This window comes from Penaeus japonicus, unplaced genomic scaffold (assembly GCF_977035675.1).
Source record: "Penaeus japonicus unplaced genomic scaffold, GWHDUDI00000001_assembly GWHDUDI00000014, whole genome shotgun sequence".
NCBI classification, from domain to species: Eukaryota; Metazoa; Arthropoda; class Malacostraca; order Decapoda; family Penaeidae; genus Penaeus; species Penaeus japonicus.
In genome coordinates this window covers 24,323,936-24,343,917 of record NW_028234416.1, presented here as the reverse complement: position 1 = coordinate 24,343,917, position 19,982 = coordinate 24,323,936, and the positions used below count along the sequence as shown (strand labels likewise).

At 34.0% G+C, this 19,982-nt stretch overlaps 1 protein-coding gene across 5 annotated transcripts in view; it reads left to right on the top strand.

Moving 5' to 3' along the window:
- Window positions 1-445: 445 nt before the first annotated feature.
- Rme-8 (receptor mediated endocytosis 8) overlaps window positions 446-19,982 on the top strand; it is a 57,668-nt gene continuing 38,131 nt past the window's right edge. For 2 of the 5 annotated variants that reach the window (XM_086544094.1, XM_086544092.1), the window contains exons 1-15: window positions 446-576; window positions 2,883-2,963; window positions 3,232-3,361; window positions 5,423-5,563; window positions 5,799-5,978; window positions 10,295-10,458; window positions 10,724-10,975; window positions 11,128-11,377; window positions 11,567-11,739; window positions 12,509-12,716; window positions 12,978-13,157; window positions 13,438-13,668; window positions 13,952-14,152; window positions 15,679-15,765; window positions 19,344-19,526. In XM_086544094.1, the coding sequence (XP_086400220.1) occupies window positions 2,899-2,963; window positions 3,232-3,361; window positions 5,423-5,563; window positions 5,799-5,978; window positions 10,295-10,458; window positions 10,724-10,975; window positions 11,128-11,377; window positions 11,567-11,739; window positions 12,509-12,716; window positions 12,978-13,157; window positions 13,438-13,668; window positions 13,952-14,152; window positions 15,679-15,765; window positions 19,344-19,526 (2,445 nt within the window). In that variant the 5' untranslated portion in view covers window positions 446-576; window positions 2,883-2,898. Of the gene's footprint in view, window positions 577-966; window positions 996-2,882; window positions 2,964-3,231; window positions 3,362-5,422; window positions 5,564-5,798; window positions 5,979-10,294; window positions 10,459-10,723; window positions 10,976-11,127; window positions 11,378-11,566; window positions 11,740-12,508; window positions 12,717-12,977; window positions 13,158-13,437; window positions 13,669-13,951; window positions 14,153-15,678; window positions 15,766-19,343; window positions 19,527-19,982 lie in introns of those variants that run through there. The other 3 variants (XM_086544096.1, XM_086544095.1, XM_086544093.1) reach the window with 2 other exon arrangements.

The following is a 19,982-nucleotide window of genomic DNA, read 5'->3' as shown; positions in this document are numbered from 1 at the left end:
AGATATTAAGTACTGAAGTTATCGGTAACGGATTCGGAGGTAAGTTACAGTCTTATACCTTATGTCAAAATATTAATAGATAAGCTATGTCTATGATAGAATATTGTTTGGCCTATGATATAGTATGATAATGAATTACTGAAGTTAACATGTTCGTAAATGATAAATACATTCAGCCAGGATATTAAAGGTAAGCTACGCCCACCAGAAAAATATGTTTAAACTTCCCGGTTACTCAGGTCACCTCTGATTGGCTCTCACGTGCCTTATCATCGTTCACACCGAAGATTTCACTTTATAATAATTCTATATTACACATAAATAACATTCGACACAAATCATCATTTCACTCTTTCAAATTAGCTCTAAAATATTATCGTACTAATTGTCAATTTTGAGAGCTATATATCGAGGAGAATTTAGTCAAATGAAAGCGGTGCAAGAGAGACGGAATTAGAAAGGCATAGACTCCCAGCAAAACACCCACCGTAAACACAAGAGAGACCTGTCACAGATGGAAATATGGACTTGTATTAGTCATTTACATCGGAAAAACTTGCTGAATTGGAGTAACAGGTAGGTTGCAACACCGTTCATGTTTATACGTTGTGCTAGAGGGGGTAATTGTTACCCAAATGAAGGACTCTGATGTGATTTAATGATTTTTCCTCTTGAGGATCGACAATTGTTATCATTTTACTGAGATTCCATCAACGTTGTCACATGAAGACTTGTCATTTTTTTCATTTTCTGAGAGCTGGCAGCTGTTTACGTTACATTTCAAAATAAACAAAGTTTTATCTGTACGTCTGCGTATGCTTATTTGTTATTAATGGAGAGGAAGTGTTGCAATATCGTGACGTGCAATAACTTGGTCATGACAAGGTTCCACAACGAATGACACGGGAAGAGCAATCACATGACAGTCTAGGATTGGCATTGTTTTCATGACAGTTCTAATGAAACGTCACTAATACCCATTATGTTAGCTTAAGGTATATGCTGAAATCAGGGTTAAAAGATTATTGTATGACATTTAGCTTTTAGTGTTCTGATGTGATATATATATTCTTATATTTTTTCATATCCCAATGAAATCACTGTTATAGTAACTTAAGATATTACTGTTGATTATGCAGACCAAATATCTTATTTTTTTGTACTGAGTTTTCTTTTAGTTATCTTAAATATAGATGTATAGGAAAAGTTTGCTACAGGCAATAATTATACATTACAAGGGTTAAAAAAAAACATATGAATTATATTGACTTTATTTTAAATTACCTCTATTTTTGTATATTTCCTTATTCTATTTGTAGAGAGCTAAACAGAATTGAATTATTTGCCATTGTTAACTTGTGGTCTGGAATTTTAGCAGTGTTCATGAAATTATAGAAGGGTTCATTATTCAGTGGTATATAATTAATTAGGAAAGGGTTAGTGTAAGTCTTCAGTTGTATGTAGGTAATACTATGAACATGATTAGCCCATTTAATGATTGGCTCTTGTAGTATGGTATTGACATGTCACAGGGAAATTTGAAAAAACAATTATGAGGTAGAAGAAATTCATGTATATGTACCAAATGATCTTTATTTTGATATTTAATTGTTAAGTATTTTAATGGAATAGCATATATGATTTTTTTTTTAACAACAATAAGATTTTGAGTTGAATCAAAGCAGTTTCATGTACACTTTGTTGTAAAACTAATCTAAGTATCTGTTATAAGCCATACTAAAGAGTATAAACACAGTTTATTCTATGAATTAAGTCTTTTTGTGCACTTCAGCATGTGATTCTCTATCAAATTATTGCAGAAAGGTCCTTTGTATGAAATAAGTGCACATAATCTTAATATATATTGATATACAGGCAACAAAGTCCTTGCTCCTCATTTTCTATGTTGGTGCTTTGTATTGTTTGAAAATCACATTTCACATTGCTGTAGGAAGTTATCATAAAGCTACATACGTTCAGTGCTGGGAAAATTGTAAGATTTTTTGGTAAGTGTATGACTAAATGCTGGAGAGTCTCTACATATTAAAAACCTGGCTCAGAGTATGATAAAAGAAGCATTGTATATCACATGTTTTCTTGTTAATGAGTAATGTGCTGATAAAGCTACTGTCTTTGGTAAAATGCCATTGTCATTATCACATGTGATAGATTGTTCTTTTGTATACTTATATCTATTCAGGTAGTGGGTGTGTAAGGTTAGACCATATTTTAGTGATAAAGAATAGCTTGTTATATTTTTGTGATAGTGTGATATTCTATTCTTGTATTTGAGGTTTTATAAATAAAGATTTTTCTTTAGATCATTTGTATGTGTAGATCTAGATTTCTGTTATAAGGGTCACATTTTTTTTTTCTTTCTTTCTTTTCTTTTCATGTCTTCTTTTTTGGTAGATATTGTTTGGCTATTGGAGTATCAACATTAGGTCTAAATGAACCCCCCTTTTAGTGTAGTTTAGCTCTGTATTGCTTGTATTAGCATGTAACCAATTCACAACAGAACGGATGTTTGCCTAATTCCGATCCTGGGAGATTTAGTGCTGTACTTCTCCAAATGATTTTCACCCATCTTATACTAAGAGGTGACAAAAAGAGTATATATATACAAATCAAACTACAGTGTGTATATTCAAATGGAACAATGTGCAATGAGTGTATAAGGCAAAATTTCATGACACGATGGGACGTCTTCCACCGTGTGGGAAATGTTCCCATGACATGATATGACCTCAGCTGTCGTGAATGGGTTAATAATGCATATATTGTTTAATCTTCTGAAATTGATTCCAGATGAACCTCATATTTACAATTTTCAAAGATGGTACATTATGTATACTCAAATTCTGAAATATTATTCTCAACAGTGTTGTCTTCTGAGACATGGGGACAAACAACCAAGATGTGGCATGTTATTTGGTTACAAAGCACTCCGCATGGAAGGGCAAGTAAGTACTATATGTTGTTGGTGTTGATTTTAAATCTTATTATTGCCTCTACTTAATATTTTATTAATGAGTTATATAATCTATAACATGTAGTTTTTTTTATAGAGATGAGTGAAAGAAGTAATCTTTTAGTATCGAAATATTAAATGATATTAGATAACATGATCTTTATGATGAGGCATTTGCATTGGGTGTTTGGATATATGATTATAATATATAGTGCAAAAGGTAGATATATTTGATTACTCATGACTTTTATCATTTTCAGGTACAAACGCATATTTAGCGTTGGCAATGCAGGGATTACCACCTATAACCCTGGTAGCATGGAAGTCACCAACCAGTGGTATTACCATGACTTTATCAACATAACACCTGCCTTGAAGGGCGTCGGTCAGGTATCTATCATATGTTGTATTTTTGAAAAATGTTTTTTTTTTCATTTCTGAGTTAGCTTCATTAATAGCAGCTTTAGAGACTTGATAGGGTAGAGACTTGCCATGCTTCCTTATTTATTTTATGATGTGCTATGAAGTATGATATCATTAGTAAAGTCACACTAATGTATTTGGTTTCTGAATATGAACATAGATCACAAAAAATACCTTTTGTGAGATTCCCTAGTTTACAAGGTGACAAAATATTCTGCATTTTCTATATGTAATTTGTTTTTCTTGTTTCTACTCTTCTTACTTTCTTTCTTTCCTTCTTTTTCTTTCCAATGGAGAATTAAAGTCTTCAAATTAAAGATGGATTACATTCAGTATCATGAATTTTTGCAGAGAACATAAGCATATTGTATTTGGTTCTCTGGGAAAATGGCAGGATTAATTTATGGTTAACCTTTCTGAGACAGCCCACATCTTAAGATGTTCAGCCTGGGTTGGGCATCGTAAGATGTGTTTTTTCTATTATGGTATGCTATATGATACCAAACAGCATTTAGTATGATCCATTAGTTACACAACTGGAGGAATAAGTAGCTTGTATCTTGAACAAAAAAAAGCAGTGTGAAAGTGATCTAACCCCTCAAAAGACCATAGCAGAAGGATTAAGAGCTGTCAAGGGTTCATATACAATGTTTGTGACAATATCTAATTATTCACTAAGTTTGTTTGCAAATTATAATCAGACATGTTTTTAAGCAAAAAATGTTGGAAATTGGGACCATGAAAATTTTGATCCCTTTTGAAAAAGATATTATTAGTCCAGAGACGATGTTAGAAAATGTTAAGCACATTCTGGTCATTGTTATTTTTGTTTTGTAGTAACATTACAGTCAAACATGATCACACAAGGCAGTAAACTACAGTCTGCATAGAATAATTTGATCAACATCTTTTTGGAACTGTTTGGAACTGATAAAGCACTATACACAGATTTTAAGTGGAGAGGATGGAAAAATATTCTTTGAGGGTGACAAAAATCAACTCTGCAGTTAATTACTTAGATTTTTGTTGATGCATTGAGAAGCTATTTCCTCGAGTGCTTTGCCTTGGAGTTACAAAAAGAGTTTTATCAGTTACAAGATATGTCAAGCCTAAACAAATTGTAGTTTACTTCTGTTGTTTCTATTCATATTTATATTTATAATTCATTCATATTCTTTACAAAACAGGAGTAATGATTATTCTTGCCTTTGACCAAAATGTTATGAATTTAACATTTTCTAACATCCTCTCAAATTTAGTAATGCTTTGAAATGCCTTATCTTATTATACTCTTAATGTATATCTCATAATAACCTGCAAACAGACCTAGTATGAATAGATGGGTACATCAAGATTGATTATGATGAAGCAATCAGCTTCCTAACTGTTCAACTGGATATAGTATAACGTATCAGGTGGTAAATGTCAGATCTTAGATTCGACTATCAATGATTTATATATATTTAGGATGTTTTTTATTCTTTTGCCAAAGGAGAACAGTAATATTAGTTCCTTATATGCTTCCTCTATAATTCTTGAGCTTTAGTGTATGATTTGAACTGGGTTTGTTTATATTTGACTTTTTTTGTATGTTTTGCTTTTGTATATTTCTGTTTCTTAAGATATATATTAAATGAAGATTGATCAATTTACAAACGAAATTGTATTAACTTCAAATTCTTGATGCATTCTCTTTATCAATTGATGAAAAGATGTTTAGAAAAACAAGTAATACATTTTGTTTTGTAAAATATTTATTCTAATCCATGATTATTAATAGTAAATTAATTTCATTTTGGTGTTCTTTTTTAGAATTTACACCATTTTATATTGGTATGTTTACTTTTGTTTGTTTTGTCATTTTCATTTTTTCATCTTTCTTTGTCTCATGTACTTCCATCCTTTTTCTCATAATATTTCTTCTTTTCTTTCTTTTTGATACATAGAAAATGAGATTTGAGGTGCCACTTATTGTCTGAGATTGTGTGTTATAATTATGATTTTGACAACAGTAACCCATACTTCCAGGTCCCAAATGAATTCATCATAACTATGAGAAAGGGCAAGAAAGTGGACAACATGCGCTTCTCATCAGAACACCGAACAGATATAATATCAGAAGCCTTAATATTCAGACATAGCTTTGCAGAGGGAATTGTAGATAATTTAGTAAGTATATTTATGATAAAGTCCTTTTCTCACATTAAGGTTGAGATGAGTCAGTGTCACCATCATGTTATTACTTTATGTTCTAATTGCTATTGTTGTTGTCATCTTATTGTTGACTCATAGATTTCCAAAATAAAATTAACAGAGAGAGAGCATAGACAACAACTAACAAGCCCTACCTGCATTTTATCCATAGATCATTGCATATAAAGTATCCACATTTTATTCCCTGCAGCGAGCCAATGCCCAGAAGGTCCACTGGTCAGATGCAAGACACCCTGTCGTTTTGGAGGTCACTCCTTGCTCTGTTGAACAGCTCGATGCTACAACCGGTGCCCCTCTTGCATCCTACATGTTCAAGGATATAGAGGCCCTTGTACCAGTAACAGGCCTTCCTGGAGGGTTGTGCATTCAGGTAAGTGTGATGAGACAGATTTTTTGTTTAATGGGGTATGTTATGTTATCACATTACACAGTTATATGCTCTCATACACAAGTTAGATTATTTATTTAGATATTCCATTAAAAAAGTGATAAAGGGGATATACAACAAAAAATAAGGTTTTTAGGGGTCTTTGTGTGTGTGATAAATGGAGAATGGAAAAAGAAAACATTAGATAACCTGTATCTTTTGTAGAACAAAAATAGATAAGATAGAAGATTTGAATTAGAAATTAGAAAGAAATAACAAGAAAATAAGATTATTTGGCTTCCAGTGGCTCTGGCTACTAGACAGTAACACATGTTACTGACCTTTCCTGAATGCCAATTGATCATAGATGAGAGAACAATTTTATTTGATTATTGGCAACCATTAACCCATTGATTACATGAGTGATTGCATACATGCACTGTTCACTATGGTATATATTTTTTTCTCATACATTGTTTGGCCAGTGCATTGTCTCCAAGAAATAAATCATTAGGCTTACCTGACCTCACCTATTTACCCCATTCCTTAAATTATTGTGATTTTTTATTATTATTACTATTATTTTTGTTATTAACCATAATATTGATAGTAATGATAAAGATTATTATATTAACAATGATAAATTTACTAGAAATAAAAAATTCAAGGAATGAGGTTAACAGGTGAGGTTAGGTAGGCTTAGTGATTGACTCCTTGGAAATTTTGCACTTGCTTAACTGTCTGTATAATAAAGAAAAAATAATAAAATAAAATAAACAAGTGAACAGTGCATGTTCCCAGCATCAGTGGGTTAAGGATGTGTCTTACGTGCAAATCCCCCCCCCCCCCCCCATCCTCCAACCTCCATCGTCAACTGTTAACACAGCGCCTTCCTAGTACACATGTTCAGCTCAGATCAATCTCTATTGTAGAAAACTGAAACATTAGCAGAGCAGAGCGACATACCAGTTTAAAAGGAGACAGAGAATTTCCTCAAAGAAACATACCAAATTAATTAGCTACAGGCACTGGAGAAGTGGCACATGGAAATAAATGACACTTTCTTTTCACATGTAGCTGCCACAGTATTAAAAACCAGTGAGTGACAATTTCATGGAATAGAAAGTGGGAATCTATGTGCATAGGGGAAATGCAGTGGACAATTTTCTTATTATTTGTAATTTTTGCTTTTCTGCTCATGATAGGCAACATAGATTTTTTTCTTGTTCCGTCAACTGTAACATTATTTTCTACATATACAGTTCAAAGTTCTTAATGAAAAGAAATAAAAAATTAAAATAACAAGCAAATGTCAGTCAGTTCGACTTTTCATAAGGGCAAATACAATAGACATGCAAATAATTGGATTAAAAAAAAGTCTCGTGTATGGCTTGGACATAAAGTGAAAAAGCTTATGGACTGACGTCAGCATAGATTGAATGGGGTTAAAAGTTAGCAGGAAAGTGCTAGTGTGATAGCCAATTTAGCTGTAAATGTGTTACCTGCCTCCTCTCACACAAATATCTTGTGCTGCTCTGGCAGGGGATCTCTGGGAAGGACTCAACAAGAGGGGTGAGATTATGATATTGTCCTGCATGGTTAATGTGTAAACCTATTAAGGCAGGGAAAATGTACTGTCCACTATGTTTATTTGGAGTTTATTTTTTTCCTTTCTCTTTTCTTTCTTTCTTACACACAATTGGATTTGTAACTCCTTGCTCAGGTCAGGTAAGCCTAGTACTAGGCCTTCCTGAACTTACCCTATTTCTCAAATTTTCTGGGAAAGCAATATTATTATTATTATTATTAGTCATGAAAATATAATCAGGGAAATACAAAAAATGAGGTAAATAGGTGAAGTCTTGTAGACCTGGTAATTGATTCCTTGGTGATTAAGCACTTGTAGAGCTGTCTGTGTATGAAAAGAAAATTGAAAAAAAAAATCATAGTGGACAGTGCATGTATACATGCACTCCTGTTATCAGTATGTTTAAGGACCAGACATTTTATAAATTAGAACTAGTTTTTCTCGGAATCTGTCATATGTAGCTAACAGAGTGGATGTTCTCAGTCTGATATTTTCCATAGCACAGTTTAGATTATATCTTCCTAAATAAGTAAAGAGAAATGATGTTGTAAATTAGAAACTATATTTTTCAGGTCATCAGCTTTCATAACATCAATACAACAAGCACTCATGTACACAGCTTACGAATAATGACCTTTGTTTTTGCCACTTCACAATGTCCTTCCTGCCATTTTGGATAAAATACTTTCTTTCTGCCTTTTTATGCCCCACCACATGGTTTACTTCTAGATTCCTGAAATGAGTTATAATTAAATGCAATTTTCTGGATCATGTTTACATACTTGATACACTGCTCTCAGTTATAAAGGGAAAAGCAAGTTTTAGACTTAACACGGAAGCTGCACCAGGGAGAACCATGATTCTGACCATAATCATTAGAATTATCTGTTTTCCTATTCCATTTTAACTTATTTCTCTTATTCTCATTGTATTATTATTGTCATTGTTACTCATTATTATTTTTAAGTATTACAATTATGATGATGAGATGTTTGGCTGACCAAAAATAGCCTTTTTGTCCAAGAAATTTTGTGAAGCCTGTATGGAACAAGTCTCAGTCATTCTACCAACACCACCACCATCACCACTACCACTTCAACCACCATGACTGCTACAAACTACCACTAGTACTACTACTACCAACAACGCAAACAACACCACCGCTAGTACCAAGAACAACAACACCACCGCTGATACCACCAACACTACTAATACCACCACCACCAACACTGCTACCACTGCTCGTGTACACCAACACCACTACTGCTAATACCCCTCCACCACCACTGTTAATACCGCCATCAACACAAACACTACCACCGCCAATACCAACACCACAACCACTGCTAATACCACCACCATCACCACTACCACTGCCAACACCATCACCACTACCTCTGCTAACACCATCACCACTACCACTGCCAACACCATCACCACTACCTCTGCCAACACCATCACCACTACCACTGCCAACACCACTACCACTGCCACTGCCAACACCACCACCTACAATCAAAACACAAACACCACCATCACTACCACAGGCAACACCTCCACCACCTACCATCAACACAAACAACAATAACAACAATAACACACAGTTACAAGAATAGAATAGAACTTGATGTTCAAACTTGAAGATAAACACATAAAAAAAGAACATTAAGAAAGCAAGTAGAAAAGGAACTGACACAGATTAAAATACAAGAAAACATTCACAGAACTTATGTTTATCATAAGTGATGCCAAAAGAGAGAAGAATCTTGAGCTGTCAAAACAAATATCACACTCCAGGAAGCAACATAGTGCATTAAATTCAAGAAACAGCACAGCCCCTGCTTTCTGAGACGGAGGACAAAATTTTAGTAGATCATATCTCTCGGACTTGTTGAAAGAATGGTAACTGGATTTCGGGGTTTGCCAGGGTGTGTTTTCTCTTATTTTTTGTCTTCCTTGGTTTATGGATGCACCATGAAACCACTATGGTTGTACAAAGTCAAGTCAGTTGATATTCCTGATTAGGTTATGATACGTGATCTCTGAAACCTTCATGCTAGACCTCAAGGGACCAGATTTTTTTTTTTACTTGCTCCTTTTTTTCTTTTCATTTCTATTATTTTATTTGTCTCCACAGGAAAGAGCAGTTAGTAAAATTGAGCATCAGTTACATTTGTTAGAATTTTATAGAATTTTCATTTAACAAATATTATCTTCTCTGTGTCAAGCCATTTGCTATGTTATTGGTTTGATATAGACGATTGTCAAGATTGGTGACCTGGATATGGGGAAGGGCAGTCTTACAATTGTTATGTAACATCCTTCCACAGTGGCAAAAAGTTGACCCTGGTAAATTTGATTGTAGTGATGATGTTTATAGTGAAGTGGCATTTGCACATGAATGATGAGGTTTGCAATATTGTCCAAGCAAAAGTGTGCATATATTAGCTTCTCGTTTTAGGTTGTACACCAAAAAAAGTGCATCTTTGCTCATGCAAAAAGCTTTCATAATCTTGGATTCCCATTTTGTGCTACACATAATTAAGATGGGATTTTAAAAGCATGTAAATATGGTCCTAGAAAAAAAATATGAATTTCACAGTATGGAGATTCATCTAGCTTTTCTATGTGAGGATTTATTTCAGCTACATGTCATATCTTAATAATTTCTATTTTTGTTGGGTGCACATGAGTTAGATTCATCATACTAATAGTAGATAATTTCTTGCAGAGTGGAGGCTTTGGTAGGTTACACATCTTCTCAACTGACCGCCGAGATGAAATTTTGAAGAAAGTTGAAGATAATGCAAAGAAATATGTTGGTATTAGTATAAATGCCAAGAAAGTGTGTATAACATTACAACAAGCACAGGAGCTCAGAGTTGGTAAATACAGGTAAGGATCAATTTTATAGTGTAGCTCCATAGTAGTATGATAGACTATCATTCACTTTAAAGACAGTGCTGTAGTTAACTAGAAGTCTGTTATATCTCAGTTTAAATTATTTTTTAAGAGTGGTTATGACAGTGTACTTCATAATCTGAGTATTAATTAATCACACTAGGTTTTATAATTTTCTACTTATTTTGTACATTGTTATGGTTATTGTTGCAAGGTTTATTATTACTCTTTATTAACTAAAATTACATATTTTTTCTAGTGGAGATGAGCACATTACATCTCTCTGCGAATTCACAGTCCATAAAGTGAGCCGCCGACACAATGACCCTGTAAGAAGAACGCTTTGTATTAGTGAATCATGTCTGTTAGAACGTGACCCAAATTCCTATGCTATTGTCACTTTGAAACCACTCTCGGATATATTTGCTCTAGTCCGCCACCAAGAAAATCCACAAATGCTCACCATAGAATATGTAAGAGGAGGCAACAGGGTTTATACATCATCTGACCGGTAAGTAAGATGAGTTTCTCGATATAATAGCGATGCTATACAGTGTGCTAAATAGTCAAGGATTAACCTCAGACTATGTAAGAAATACAGTAAAATGTACATTCATATAAATGTAGCTTTGTTAGTAACGACTTCCTATATTTCATCAACAGTGACGCCTTATTAGCATCGCTGATTGATGGAGTTCGAGCCTCAGGCAACTTAGATGTTCATGTCCGAATGACACCAACTCCAAGGGGGAAGAGGCTTGGTCCACTAGAAGTTCCTGTAGATGAAGAAGTAGAATCCATGCACCTCAAATTTATTCAGCAGCCTCCTCCTGGTTGGACTTTTGCTGAAGCAGTCGAAAGATTTAATGTAAATGTTTCTTATTCAGGGCTGCTACATGCTGTTACAGCTGAGGTGTGTATTTTAAAATGAGTTTGGTTTTACTGATGTCAATTTTCTTGTTCCAGGATATAGATTCAGTTTTATGTTTTATTTCATCCATCAAAACGTTTTTTGAAATTATGTTGGTATAGAGAGAAACAATATATAAAACGAATATTGAGTTTTGCTATTGATAACTATAACACTTGTCTTTACAAACAGGGTTTATTTGCTGAAAATAAGGAAAAGCTAATAACTGGAGCCTTAGGGGCGCTAGTCCTCCGAGAGGGAGATCAAGCAACACTACCAGCTGAAGAAGTTGAGGCTCAGTTCCATGCCCTGCGCAGATTAGTTGCCTCAAAAGCAGGTTTTGCTTCTCTGACATCACTCCCTAGGTAAGGGATTCAAAGTTTATGTAATGTTGTACTAGTTTTGCAGTATGGTAAGTGTAGTGTATCAGGAATTATTGCTGTATAATTGGAACTTTTCTTTGTTTTTGTTTGCTCAAACTTCATCTTTTAGAATTAATTAGTCATAAATATGAATAGAAGTGTAGTCTTCACATTTGATATATCACAGAAATGGCTAAAAATGAATAGGACCCAAAATTAGTTGGTTGCTTTGATAGAATAGTTTTTAGTTGACTTTAAAACACACACACAAAAAAAAAAGAAATACTGAAAGAATGATATGTTGTGAACCAAAGTTCACAGTGCTAAAAAGTGCTATACCATTGTCAATTTTTTGTAATGCTATTGACCCATTGTGGACAGCTCTGTGTTATTACATGGGGCTACTATTCAATAGGCTTGGTGGAACCTTGCCATGTTGTGAGATTTATAGTAGGTACTAGGATGGCTGTGACACTGTTTAGACAAATAATTCCACTTGTTTAGTCTTTTACTCTCCATAGAGTAGGAATTTTCACTGCACACTCATTGTAACATCACTCACTAATTTATGGAAGAAGGAGTAGGAACCTTAACAAAACATTTTATTTGTCACAAAAACAAAAAAAACAATTAAATTACAGCTATATACACCTCATTCTCATTCCTTGTTCCGCTTAGCAATATTTCTTCTGTTTTGTAAATAGATATAGATTTAAAGATATGTTATGTATTCCTATCACCTACATGTCCTTTAATAATTACTTTTTTCAAGATTCCGAGAAAAAGTGGGCTGGAAAGTGGTTAAGGCACTGCAGAGAAATAATGATGGAATCAATCATGCAGCAATTGATATGCTGTGTGCGCTCATGCAGCCCATGCATGACAACCCTGATCTGAAGCAAGAACAATTGAACAAAGCTTCTCTCCTGGCCTCAGCAACATTTCAGGAGAAATTATTGGAAAATTGGGTTCATCATGTGGTAAGTCAGATTAGATTTTCTTTAGATTTGCTTTTATACATGGTATAATTTATTCACAAGCTTTGTTTGTTTACATTTTCACTTAAAAAATATGGAATAAAAAATGTGCTGTGAGTCTCTACAGTCAACCTGTTTTACTAATATATTGAAGATAACACCAAGAATATGTTTTAGTTTTAATTAATTAAACAATCATACAAAAGGAGGTGATCTTACATAACAGAGATAATTCTAATCTTACCCTTTTTGTATTATTTTCAGTCCCATGGAACTGGCGCCCTTGTTGTATTGGCAATGTTGGACTTTTTTACCTTTGCTCTCTGCGCCCCATATAGTGAAACAACTGATGGTGCCCACTTTGATCGTTTGTTGGAAATGGTGGCAGATAATGGGAGATCACTCTACAGGCTTTTCCAGCATCCATCACTAGCCATTGTGAAAGTAAGCTTCTTTATAAAAAAAAAATAAGGCAGAAGTGTACACATATATATAAAGTTCAAAATGCAGCTGGTCATACTGGTTGTTGTCAGTATAATGCAGTAACTAAGTGTTGTTGTAGCATTGATTAGTCTTTTTGACAGAGTATTTTTAGAATTTATACAAAATAAATAGCAACATATTTGCATTCAGATCTATGAGAGATTGTCATATAAAGATACCATAGATAATTTATCTTAAGCAGAATGTGCATGAAAATTATTTTTTCCTTTACTTAAAATAGGGTGCAGGATTGGTAATGAAGGCTGTTATAGAAGAAGGAGAAAATGACATTCCAGCACGTATGCAACTCCTAGCACTAACAGAAGGAGCTCTGCCCAGACACATGTACACAGCACTTTTCACTCAGACATCAGATGGCAGACTCCTCACCCATCGTCAGCTTTCACGTCACCTTGTTTCCCTGTGGGCAGCAGAAAATCAATCTGCCGTGGATCTTTTAGGAAGAACTGTGGTAAGAGGAAAATTTGTACTTCTGTTTTGTTATGCTGTTTATATGCTTGTATTTAGTATTTTGGACAATTTATGAATTGAAATACACTGAATTAAGTATTAGACAAAAGGAAAGATGGGGAAAATTCAGAAGTATAGAAGCCACTGGAAGATTTGCATTGAAAAGGTATACATTTGAAGGGCACAAGGTTGTTGTTTTTTCATTTCTTTTTCATTCAGGGTTTATAGTCTGTGTGCACATCTAATGCAAAGAGCATCTATTATGTACTGTGTATTTTCTGCAGCCACCAGGTCTTTTGGCCTTCTTAGAGAGCAAAGAAACTGTGCCACTAGATGACATAGATCGTTTGAACACAAGGGATAACCTGAAGATTGCAGAGGATGATGAGGAAAGAAATAAGAAAAACCAGGTTTTAGAAACTTTGGACAGAGCATATAAGACGTCGGTCAAAAAAGTAGAAAATTTGGTAGAAAAACATATGGACGTAAGTACAGTGCTTTTGTTTTTGTATCTAGAATTTTGGTATTGTTGTTCTTAATACTATTTGTTGTTCTAAGTGTTCCCTGTCTTAATGAAGAATGCATCAATTTGGTATAGTAGTAGTAAGACTTGTATTGTTTAACTTCCAAGTATTTTGATTAGCTTCCTTGTTTATTTTCTTTATTAGGTATGGATTTCTGAAACTGAAAATACTTGATTATATGATTTTAACCCATTCATGCTGGGGCTTATGTTTGTGTAATGCCGTTGTCCTAGTATGATCCTACGCTCCATCTTCTTGAATGTGATAATAGGAGGGTTATTTATTTGGTAACATTATTTTCACAAGTGAATAAAAAGGTATCAATACATATGGAACTCCAATGATTGTATACATATATAACAATGCAAAACATGTTTCTCTCCAGTGGGAGAGAAATATTCCCATCATGTGATATCAAGTCACCCGGCATGAATGGGTTAATGGTTCTAGGAATTTATTTTCATTTATTCATTATTAGATTGGAGAATGGTTGTCTCTCGAATATTATATAAATAGAGAAATCTTAGTTGATTAATAAGGTTTTGAATATAAATTATTTGTTATATTTTTTGTAATTTTATGTTATTATATGTATATATATGTATAGATCTCTCTCTTTCTCTTTCTTGCTTTCCCTCTTTCTATCTCTCTTTCCCTCTTACCCTCTAACCCTCTAACCCTCTTTCCTCTCTCTTTTTCTCTTTCTTTCTCTCTTTCTTTCTCTCTTTCTTTCTCTTTCTTTCTCTTTCTTTCTCTTTCTTTCTCTCTTTCTCTCTTTCTCTCTTTCTCTCTTTCTCTCTTTCTCTCTTTCTCTCTTTCTCTCTTTCTCTCTCTTTCTCTCTCTTTCTCTCTTTCTCTCTCTTTCTCTCTCTTTCTCTCTTTCTCTCTTTCTCTCTTTCTCTCTTTCTCTCTTTTTCTCTCTTTCTCTCTTTCTCTCTTTCTCTCTTTCTCTCTTTCTCTCTCTCTCTTTCTCTCTCTCTCTCTCTCTCTCTCTCTCTCTCTCTCTCTCTCTCTCTCTCTCTCTCTCTCTCTCTCTCTCTCTCTCTCTCTCTCTCTCTCTCTCTCTCTGTCATTCTCTCATTCCCTTTCTCTTGTTAGCCCTCTTTCTTTCTTTCTTTCTTTCTCATTCTTCCCTTGTTCCTTCCTTCCTTTCACATTTAACCATTTCTCCATCTTTCATTATATATATAAGCATAATTTATGTAATTAAATTAAGGGTAAGTCATGTATATCTTGCATCTTCTTGTGTCTTTTGTAAAAAGAAATAAATGTAATATGTTCTCCCAGTCTGTATATGGAAATTTTTTGTTAGTGAATGTCCACTTTTGGCGATACATTTTTGTTGTCACCGAGTGTGCTTAAAGGAATGATTTTCTTTGTTTAAAAGAAACTATGATTTAGTGCTTCTTGTCTTTTGTTTTACATGCAATGTCTGTTTCCTTCTAAACACACCACCCACATTTCTTCCACATCATTTGACGAAGCAGAAGATTGAGACGGTGGAAAAATGTTTACAAACAGGAGCCAAACACATGGAGGCTTACTACGAAGCATACCTCGAGAAACATGTGGATGTAAGTACATGTAACTATTAGGTGATGGGGTTTTCAAGCTAATAGAGTAGCTGGTGTGGCTAGTGGCTATCCTGTATTTAACCATGGTGTGTTTTTTTGTTGTTTTTTAACATGAGAGATTTTGTTTTTTATCTTATCTTTTTCTCTTTACTTCCTTTAGATTTTGATGACAAGTTGTTCCTTTTTTTTCTTCTTCTTCTTTTTGTAGAATATATATATTTTTTTTTTCATTTTTTTTTTTATTACAAAATGAAAATGTCATATACAGAAACTAATCTTTGTCAAATAATTGTGTTGCCAAAATTTTTTATTTAGTTCATCTTTCTTCCCACTTCATTTTCCCTTTGCTTCATCAGGAATGGGTGAGTTTCTTTGCGAATTTAGCATACCACTTATAGCATATTAATGGGTAAAACCTGTTGTTAATCCCTAGAAACAGTTTTCTTGGTCTTGCCAGATGCTTCTCATTTTATCTCATGTTTATCATCTTTTTTTTTACCCCTTGCTACAGTGTTTGGACTGAAGTTCTGTTCTGCATGTTATTAATTCCAAATCACCATTATATAGGTAGAAACAATTCCAGCTGCAGTGGTAGCCATTATCAAGAAAAGATGAAATGTTATAGAGTCAACAGCTGCTCTGTTATCAACGAAGTGATGATCTATCAGTGTGTGCATGTTTGCTTGAGATAATTTTAGGGGTTTTGGATTTGGTCCTTGCAGGTTAGTTGAAAGGTTTGGAATGTATTCAGCACCGCTAGATCACCAGACATCTTTCAGGGATAGGCATGAATACTTCCTTTCTGATATAATTGTTTTTGAGATGTTTAGCATCATTTCCCGTGCTATTAAATGATAAACAGATGAAAGGTATTAGCCTAATTTGGGAAAGACTTAGCATTAGTTTAAAACTGAGTCAGTAGAAATAAAGAATATATTACTTTTTACAAGGAGAAGCAAAAATAATTTTTGTGTAGATTGATTTGGTGTAATTAAGGGAATTATAAATTGAGAAATGAACATACAATCCAAGATGATTTCCTTGATTTTTCTAAATAATCCAGAGATAGTTTTAAGAAATTAGCTTTATTTGAAAGGCAAAAAAATAATCATACATTTAATGTTTAAGAAATTAGTATTATCTGCTATGGTACTCTTTTGTATCCCAAATATTTCTCCTCTGCCTCATTAGGATCGGGTGAGTTTCTAAACCAATGTTTGTGACTGAAGAGAATATGGAGTAGTTTAATTTTACAGACTTCTCTAATGCGTATTCTGTCATGCATCTTGGTAGTTTTCACAGAACACAGGGAGATGTCTTCCAGTCATTGCTCTCAGACAGACATATGGTGGATGATGTTCTTTTGCTACCTTAGGCATGCTTTCCAATTAATATTTTCTGTTAGATGTGGGACTAGGATATTTCATATATATTGTGTGACTTGTATGATTACCGAAATTGGTATGTCATTTGACTAAGCAAACTATGGCTGCTTTTGGTAAAAAGTTGATCCCATTTCCTATTCCCTAGAAGAGAGCTTTTCAATTCAAGAAGGAAATAATTTTTATTGACATCCATGTTCTAAGAGAGAAAAAAACTTATCAGTGATTATTTGATCTTTAGAAGTCAGGGTAAGGACATGTTTCATAAGAATATATATATATATTTATACATATATATATATATATATATATATATCTATATATATATATATATATATATATATATATATATATATATATATATATATATATATATATATATTTAACATCTTAAGATGAGGCCTGTTGCCAAGAATGGTCAATATACTTGCATATCACTTCAAGGAAATGAATATAGGAAGAGAATCTTAACAATGTCAGCTTATTAGCCTGATTCATGTTAACATACATACATTCACAAAAAAATGGGCATATATAGAAGTAGATCTAGTTATCAGTATAGTTCTAGATGTAGATAAAGTATAAATAGTCATCTGTGGTCCATTTAGGAATTAGTATGAGTATTGAAGCAAATATTTTATATTTGAATCGTGGTTATTTATTTCTTTATTTTTTGTAATATTAGAAGTACTTTGTTAGTGGAATTTCATTCCTTTTTTGTAAAGCAAAGCTATATGGGCACATTACTGCAAGCCAGTTTAACCCATTGCATACGGGTGTCAGGGCATACATGTCAGCACCGATTAGGCTTAACCCTTTCCCGACGGGGCACTCGCTACGCGAAGACCCCTATGCCGGGTGATTGCAATATTGCATTGAAATCGTCACACTGGCATGACGCCCCGGCATCGGGAGTTTGGCTGTGTCACACGGGTGTGACGCACCGTCGTCATAGGGTTAAGAGACAGGAGTCAATGCATACTTGACGTGACATTGGGATCTGCTCACAGTTGAAGCGTGCACACAGTCATGAAGTATTATGGCTGTAACGGCGCCAGCTCCAGAGCTGCGGGGTTCCAAAGTCAGCCTAAACCCACATTTTATGATGGATTTATGGAGAAATATTGTTTGGGCTAGTCAGCGCTACCCGGAGGGTGGAGAAAACCCTTTCCCTGCCCCTCTAATCTTTGGCCGGTGCCACTAGTGTCATAGACCGCCCACCTTGACGACCAGTCAGGTTGTTAGGCGTCCCATCGGCAATGGGTTAATAACTTGGCTTTATGCTAGGTGTTATTTTGTGATGTCATGAATTTTTCATGTATTTAGGTAACTATTTTTCCTTAATTAGGTGTGAATTATGAATTTCTCGTATTGCTTTATGAAATGCTTGATTCAATTTTTTTTTTTAATGTACAAGTTTGTATTCATATTTGTGGGGGGCTTTTCTGTATTGGTGTTAATTTCAAACCAGTGAATCTTGGGTCAGATTACGGTCATTTAGTTGTTTAGGGAATATAGTCTGCATATGTTCAAGTATAAATGTTGCATTTTCTTTTTGATATGATGTTTCGTTTGTAGATTTTTGGTCATATCTTAAGGCATTTATTGTGTACTGGTGAGTTATTGAGTAGGATGCATATAGTTCATTTTTTAATTTATAACTCAGAGAATCAAATGTATATGGTAGATGAACAAAGGAAAGAAAAGATATGCATGATATAATTATATTATTGGACTGTAAAAATAACCAAAATACTGGTGAGTTGGCTTTTTATAGTTAATTTCAAGTGCTAAATGTGTATGGCATGGTATTTGTATGGCAGATGATGGTTTGAACAGTTTATAGCTACTTTGTACATATAACTTAGTTTTCAGAATTTTTTGTTTTTGTTTTTTGAAAGCATATTTGTTTGCATGTTTATTTTGTGTTAACAAGAAGTGGATCATCAAGGCGTTTTATGTGCATATTAAATGTTTGTTATAATTTTCATTTTTTTCCATCTTATTGCTTTTATGTCTGTTTTTGCAATGATTTGGTGGCATATCTATTTTAAATAACTTGTTGTTTTGTGAAATGCTAATTTCTGCACTTGTTTGTCAGTAGTGTGTGTTTGTAATTATTTATTTTTTATAGTCTATAATTTTCTTCAACATGGAAGTAGTTGTGCAGTAGTCATTATAATTACAATCTTACAGTTCGCTTTACAACATTGGCGTTCTCGAATGAAGAGGGAAAAGTCAGTCGAGGAGAAATTCAGAGAGCGCCCACTAGTGCTGCGGAAAAGAAGAGAAAAGTTAAAGGCAACGGCAAACTGGCCTTTGTTCTATTACAAATTCAACAGGGACCATGCTCTTCCCAATTTGATTTGGAATTACAAAGTAAGTATGTTTAACCCCTCCACATTGGGCATGTTTCCAAGGGTTGGATCACTTTTGTTTTGCATTGTTCCTTTTGTTGAAGTTACATGCTATTTAATCCTTCAGTTGTGTAGATAGGACATCATGCTGAATACTAATTAGTATCACATTGCTAATATGTCATGTATAGACTCATATAGCATACCATAAGTTGGTAAGATAATAGAAAATATACACAGTTTCTTAAGACCCCCAAACCAACCTGAACATTAAAAGATATTATATTAACCCCTTCACTACGGGCAGTAGAAAACGCCCCTCACGCCATATCCGAGCTGCTGGCGCGCGCCAAATTTTAAACGTCGCTATTGAATATGACAAGTTTTAAGCCAAAACCTCAACATAATCATCATGTGTTATATATCAAAATATGCATAGTTAACCTCTTCCACCATATGCATGTGACAAGTTATTTGC